Raw genomic sequence first — 7386 nt, 5'->3', positions numbered from 1 at the left:
AAATCCTATTTCTCTTCAGGAATAAATAAAGTTACTATTTTTCTATTGCTTTGCCTTCTTACAGTGCCTTTTAAAGAAAAACGTTTTTAGTTTATTTCAGTCCACATTTTAAAACTATGCAATGGGAACCCAAGCAGGTGTTGGTTACACCCAACCGTTGGTACATTGAATGGTGATGCATGTCCGTAGATTAATTTTCTGTTTGCTGAAGATAAGATTAACATTTGACATGTCCAAGTTAACAATATTGTGAACAAGAACATATGTGAATCCTGCAAGATGTTTCAAAAATGGGCTATATAAGACCAGAAGGATCCATTGTTGGTGTAAACACCTACAGTACATGACTGGCAGAATGATTGACACACTTTATTTCTTTGCTCTGCTGAGTTCCACTCCGGCCTGTGGGGTATGTGTATGAATTAAATAATTATATTGATTATTATTTTGCATCTTTAAGCACATATAATGTAACACAATGTTTCTTTGTTTCAGGGTTTGAGCCAGTGGAGTGAACTCAGTGCTGAGATGATGGCAGGAAGCGGTGGTGCAGACTTCTGCTCCTGTGATGCTTTCTTGCCGAGTTCTACCTTTCCTCTAAAAGATCTGGTGATGGTGGAGCAGACAGCTGAGCAGATCTACCACAAATTGGAGATGGAAATGGGAAAGGTAATCAGTTACAAGTGAAGTATGTACAGAACAATGCTAATGATTGTACTTGATTTCAGATGGAGGACTATGAGATTAAGGTGACACAATACGCAGAGAGGATAATCGAGTTGACAACGGAAATCGAGATACTGGATAAGAAACCAGATACCAACAATGATGCCACCTTAGAGGACCTGGAGATAAGGATTAAACAAGTGGAGGCCCTTATTAAGGAATTGCAGCTTTCGTTTAAAAGTTCCACCACTGTCTTTGAGTCACTTCATCAAGAGGTAAGTCCTCAAATGTGGTTGAACCTGCACAACAGATTGGTGAGCTATGTCACTGTGACTTGTAAACTGCCACTGTCTTTTCTCGCAAGTGACTACACAGAACAACTTGTTGGATATAGAGAACATATAAACCCTTAGCAGTATTTATGAAATCAAAAATATTGAAATTCAATGATTTGGTGCGTTTGCAAACAGCTAAAATGATGCACAAAGAAAATTATAACCTGCTACACCCAAGACAGTACAACAATTGTTTATCAACAGAAAGAGAAATATAACCTTGGAGAAACATGTAACTTCAAACATTTGCATGCATGTACAACACATAAAACCTTTAATATATCAGTATGTGAAATGAAATTATGGAATGGATTAGACAAAGAAATCTAACAATGTACTTATTTGAAGCAGTTTGAAAGGCTGTTCAAACAAAAAGTACAATGAAATAGAATTATGATAAACGTCTTGAACTTGTTGAAAAATATATTATTCATGTCAATATGTAAATCCTGACTGATTTAACTAGTTATTACTGTATACATTGATACATTCATTTATGTAAATTGTATTGCAAATTGAGAACAGGAAGTGTACATATTTGTTAGTAGTTGCCAGTGTTGGGTTTGTTACTGAAAACCAGTAACTAGTTACAGTTACTAGTTACTTTATTTCAAAAGTAACTCAGTTACTAACTCAGTTGCTTACACCAAAAAGTAATGCGTTACTGTGAAAAGTAACTATTTAGTTATTTCTTTTTTTTTTTAAAGCTCCCATTAATGCCCTTTTAGCCTTCATTTCAGTACTGTTATTGCACTGGACAATAATACAATCTGTTGATCAACTTGACATGCATTTGCATCACTGAACTCTGCTAAGCAATGTGGTCTACATACAACACACAAAGACAAAGATGTTTCAAAGGGCCAATTTATTTCAGGGCAGAACAAATTGACAAAACTATTTTAAATAGCTGCAACATAACATACATAAGTAACAAACAGCATAATAACAACATGTCACAACATAGCTGTAAACCTGGCTTCACCCAAGGAAGGAACACATGACATACACAAAGCCTAACCAGGCATTTTTTTCTCTCAAGGAATTCTGAAATAAAATCATGTCTTCAGGAGATCAACACTGTACTGAGCCCAGAACACTCTACGCATTTCCCCAGTTTTAGTTTAGAGATAAGGAAAGATTGGCCTGGCGCACTAGGATCCCTCTTTATGTTTGTGAACTTTATAGTCCATACATTTAGAGCAGTGGTTCTTAACCTTGTTGGAGGTACCGAACCCCACCAGTTTCATATGCGCATTCACTGAACACTTCTGTAGTGAAAAATAAAATGTGTTTTTTTTTCAAATTCAAGACAAAGTTATATGTTTTTGGTAACACTTTAGTATGGGGAACATATTCTAAGTAACAAAGACTTAATTTAAAGTTATTTGGACACTAGGGGAACATATTCTAAGTAATAAAGACTTAATTTAGAGTTATTTGGTTAGGGTTAGGGTCAGGGTTAGAGGGTTAGGGTTATAATAAGGCCATGCCGAATAAGGCATTAAAAAGTACTTAATAATGACTACCGTAATTTCCGGACTATAAGCCGCTAATTTTTCCCCTCGTTCTGGTCCCTGCGGCTTATACAAGGGTGCGGCTTATTTACGGCCTGTTCTTCTCCGACACCGACGAAGAAGATTTCGGTGGTTTTAGTACGCAGGAGGAAGACGGTGACACAATGATTAAAGACTGACTTTTCATATACCGGTAGGCTGGTTATTTTGATAACGTACAGGCGAGCCCTTTGTATTACTTTGCACCGTTGTATTATTTGTACTCTGCACGAATGCTGTTCGCCATGTCAAAGATGTGAAAGTTTGATTGAATGATTGAAAGATTTATTGTTAATAAATGGGACGCTTTGCGTTCCCAAACAGTCATCTCTGTCCCGACAATCCCCTCCGTGGTAGCAGGAACCCCTATATACTAGGGTAATTACACATCAAAACCCTGCGGCTTATAGTCGGGTGCGGCTTATATATGGAGCAATCTGTATTTTCCCCTAAATTTAGCTGGTGCGGCTTATAGTCAGGTGCGGCTTATAGTCCGGAAATTACTGTAGTTAAGAGCCAATATGTTACTATTTTTCATGTTAATAAGCAACTAATTAATGGTGAATATGTTCCCCATACTAAAGTGTTACCATGTTTTTTTACTGGTGCATAAAATGAACCGTGCATGAACATCACCTTGTTCAAAGAACAAAACCAACACAGTGCATAAACTCACAACAAATTACACACCTGCACATCAGTCAGATGTTGCCGTATCCGTAATACGCCGATAAGGAGAAGTTTGTATTTACACGATGAGTCTGGTGTGTTTTTGACCTCCGCCGAACCCCTGAGGCCGACTCACCGAACCCCTAGGGTTCGATCGAATCCAGGTTAAGAACCACTAAATTAGAGTGATGTGATAATCAAACACTCTAGAAGTCTAGAATGAAAGAGTATATAAGATAATTGACAGAGTGTGTGTACCTTCAGTGCTTAATGATTAGCAGAGGCAGAGTTTGGAGAGTTTTCTTTAGCTCGCTTTCCATGTTTTTGTTCTCACTGTCCAGGTACGTGAAAATGTTTTCTGTGCCATTTGTGTTTGACGCCGGTATCATGCTAATTAGCTGCCTGAAAGCGGGTGACTCCACTGTAGAAATAGCCTGCATGTCTTCTACCACATACGCTGCAATGGCTCTATCAACGTTGTCCTGGCTAACAGTGCCTCCGTTAAAATCCTTAGGTGGAGGTGGAGGTGGAGGTGAAGTGGCATCGGAGTCTGTGTCTCTCTTTACTAGCTTTGTCGAAGCATGTTGCTTTTGTAGCTGTTTCAGAAGATTTTAATTGCTGTTTTGGGCAGTAGATGGGATCTTTGATCCACGACACAACTTACATTTAACTAAAATGTTATTTTCTTTGTGCTCGACAAAAGAAAAGTAGTGAGAATATCTCCATGTTCAGAAACTCGACTGCGGCTCCGCCATGATGTCTTGTTAGTAAACACCGACATCCCCCCGCCCCCTCTCCCCACACCCACACCCAGACACACACAGAGTGCGCCTCTTCTCTTCTCCCCGTTGTGACACAAGAAGATTCAGAAGGACGATACTGCAACTCTCCAATAAAACACACTCAGATCTTCTGTTTCTAGCCGATACTACATAAAAAATAACGTAAAATAACGCAGTAACGCATCATGTAGTAACGGTAACTGAGTTACTGAATATAAAAAATAACACGTTAGACTACTAGTTACCGCCGAAAATAACGGCGTTACAGCGTTACTTTGTAACGCGTCGCTGTAACGCCGTTATTTTCGGCGGTAACTAGTAGTCTAACGTGTTATTTAGTCCCAACACTGGTAGTTGCTATGAAGTGAAAATGAGATAAGATTAAATAAGCTCGGCATTGGGAGAGTGGTCGTGCCAACCACTCGAGGGTTCCTGGTTCAATCCCCGGCTTCTACCACCCAAGTCACGTCCGTTGTGTCCTTGAGCAAGACCCGCCATCAGTATGGGAATGTGTGTGTGAATGTGGAAATAGTGTCAAAGCGCTTTGAGTGCCTTGAAGGTAGAAAAGCGCTATACAAGCATAACCCATTCTTCCTACTCCTTTTCGAACATTTAAAGAGAAATATTTTGAAATATGTGATTTATCATGCTGAAATTGTATACATGTTCGAAATAGACTTGAACCAACTAACCAACATAATTTCCTGGCCACAGCTGACATCAGAGAAAAGTGTATACATTTTATTTGAGCGTTGGTTCATTTGGATGAGACCCAGCATACCCCTCCCAAAACTGGCTGCTCTAAATATCTGTATAGGGGGATTTTAAATATACTAATAGCATATCATAGATGCTATGAAGACACCTAGGAGCTATTTTAATCTGTGAAAAAACAAATATGTCATATGTCTCCCTAATTTCTCAGATCACAGTAATAGTGGAGACCCTAGATCAGATGGAGAAGACCCATGACAGGAACTTGGTACTCTTGACACGTCGAGAGTACATTAAAATCCAAATGGAGCTAGAGGAATGCGAGAGACGTCATCTGGAGCTCTTTAACCCTAACATTGGTTCGGTCTTCAACACATTTAATTCTCTGTGTGTCTGAAAGTATGTAACAAGATGTTCTTCTCTCTTGCTAAAGGTTCCTGCGCACATACAGGTATCATCAAGGTCAGCAAGCCTATTGTGAGTCAACTTAATGCTCATCTGTCAAGCGGCTACATATATGGAGGCTGGGGCAAAGATTCACAGCCTATTCGTGATAGGGAGTCTATGTACTGGTTTTCTGGGGACTCCAGTGCATACATCAATAACATTAGGTTCTACACAAATTACAAAAATCTAGTTCTTAGAACCCCTTTCCTGCATCACACAATGCCCAATGAATGGCGTGGTATTGGTAGCAATTATATAGTACGTGACAACACACTGTATTATCAGAACTACATTCCATTTGGATTGGCTAAATACAATTTTACCAGTGCGAGATATGAATCCAGGGTGATTCCTGGGGCAAGCAAAACCTTCTCCTACGCCAAATTAAGCTATCAGATCTTTGACTTTGCCGCTGATGAAACTGGCCTTTGGGTGGCATACGCAACAGATGAGTCCAATGGGAAGATGGTTGTCGCTAAAATAAACGAAGATTCTTTTGGGATTGTGGAGCAATGGCAGACTAGTCTTTATAAACCGAGCATCAACAACGTCTTCATGGTGTGTGGTGTTCTTTATGCTGTCAGGACAGTTGATATTCAGAATGAGGAAATATTTTTCATGTTCGACACTAAAACCAGACAAGAGAAACAGGTCAGTATTCTCTTTGAACGTTTCCAGGATAAGTATTCCAACCTGGATTACAATCCAACTGATCAGAAGCTCTACATGTACAATGACGGCTACTACGTTAAGTACCATTTGTGGTTTAACCATACAACTGAGGCCACAGCAAAACCACCCATGGTGCTAAACAAAACAGATCCCAATCTGAAAATGTAATGTAATTTTCAAAACAGTGATTTGTGTTTCTCTAATCTGTTTAAATGCTAATAAATTCCCTCATGCATGAAAACAATCCTGTGTGCATTTTTTTTTCATACATCCGGGGACTCCTTTATCTTTCTCGCCCAAAATTGAGCAACAAATGTGTGCTTGATAAAGGTCTCAAAAAAGCATAATTTTAACTAGTCCGCAAAACTCCAAACTTTATACTACGCATCCTCTCCATTTTTTTTGGCTTTAATTTAAAATCAATGTATTGAAGCGGAGACTATTCCTCACCAGGTTCAAGCGGAGATGCGGAGGAGGGGACCGGGCTGCCAAGCTGGCGTTGAGCGTCAGGCCATGTTTATTGGAGGTTGGTGTGAGTGGAAGTTTGCTGTCTCTCGGGCAGGACAGACAGTCTTTGCGGGGTCTGGCAGGATGAGCATGTGTCAGACACCTTGGTCTACCTGGACGGATTCTTGCTCATCCGCGCCGACCGGAGACTGGCCGGGGGCTGGTGGGCATCAGTCGATGACGTCTGCGCCCCGACGGGTCTACATGCATGAGGATCCCCTGCTGGCCCCACTATGGACTGGACTCTCACATTATTAACCGTATCCACTCGACATAAATTGCACCGGTCACCCAGGGGGGATCCCCACATCTGTGGTCCCTTCCAAGGTTTCTCGTTGTTCCCATTGGGTTTTTTCTTGCCCTGATGTGGGATCTGAGCCGAGGATGTTGTTGTGGCTTGTGCAACCCTTTGAGACATTTGTGATTAAGGGCTATAAGTAAACTTTGATTGATTGATGCTTGTACAACTACATACATTGTCAAGCTAGCTATGTACAAACAAAATATGAAATGTAGGCTAATACTTTACAGATACTGTAATATGATTGTTCATGTTTTTCAGTCAGTAAAAATTAGTGTCCTATCGCATTGTTCAAGGTTCAAGGGTTTTATTCGTCACATGCAGAATACACCACAGTGAAATGCTTTTTTCCATGCTCTTCAGATATTGCGTACAGTGGGATCCAAACACTAGTTGCTGAATCTAATACACTAAATACAACAATTTCAATAGCTCTGATGTACATTAATTACAAGACATTAAGTTGCACAATAAGTCCAAGTAGTTATGGTAAAAGTATCAGTACAAGTAAAAGTACAGTAATCACATACAGTACCAGTGCAATGTCAAATAGTATAACAGTATATACAGTATAGGAAGTAATAAATATTAAGGTTTCTACAGTTATTTTGGCAGTTGAGTAGTGACAGTAGTATGAACAAAGGTAATGGAACAGTATGACTTCTTTATGTGTTGTGTTGTGCATTACAATTTCAAAAGCTATTCAGCTGCTCACGCAAGATATTTTGAAAAAACTA

At 39.7% G+C, this 7386-nt stretch overlaps 1 protein-coding gene across 1 annotated transcript; it reads left to right on the top strand.

The window, feature by feature from the left end:
* Positions 1 to 522: 522 nt before the first annotated feature.
* olfm4.1 (olfactomedin 4, tandem duplicate 1) lies at positions 523 to 6560 on the top strand. Its single transcript, XM_062040860.1, has 5 exons — positions 523 to 669; positions 729 to 941; positions 4934 to 5081; positions 5156 to 6005; positions 6404 to 6560. Exons 1-5 carry the CDS (start codon positions 529 to 531, stop codon positions 6558 to 6560), a joined length of 1509 nt encoding a protein of 502 aa, XP_061896844.1. The 5' UTR covers positions 523 to 528.
* The last annotated feature ends 826 nt before the right edge of the window (positions 6561 to 7386 follow it).

This window comes from Entelurus aequoreus, linkage group LG03 (genome assembly GCF_033978785.1).
Source record: "Entelurus aequoreus isolate RoL-2023_Sb linkage group LG03, RoL_Eaeq_v1.1, whole genome shotgun sequence".
Classification (NCBI taxonomy): domain Eukaryota; kingdom Metazoa; phylum Chordata; class Actinopteri; order Syngnathiformes; family Syngnathidae; genus Entelurus; species Entelurus aequoreus.
This window is presented reverse-complemented; position numbering and strand designations above follow the sequence as displayed.

Bases quoted from the DNA above. Each gene is read 5' to 3' on its own strand.
- olfm4.1 (XM_062040860.1), top strand. From the start codon at position 529: ATGATGGCAGGAAGCGGTGGTGCAGACTTCTGCTCCTGTGATGCTTTC. The intron at 670-728 runs GTAATCAGTTAC...ACTTGATTTCAG, and splicing joins TGGAGATGGAAATGGGAAAG to ATGGAGGACTATGAGATTAA. The intron at 942-4,933 runs GTAAGTCCTCAA...CTAATTTCTCAG, and splicing joins TTGAGTCACTTCATCAAGAG to ATCACAGTAATAGTGGAGAC.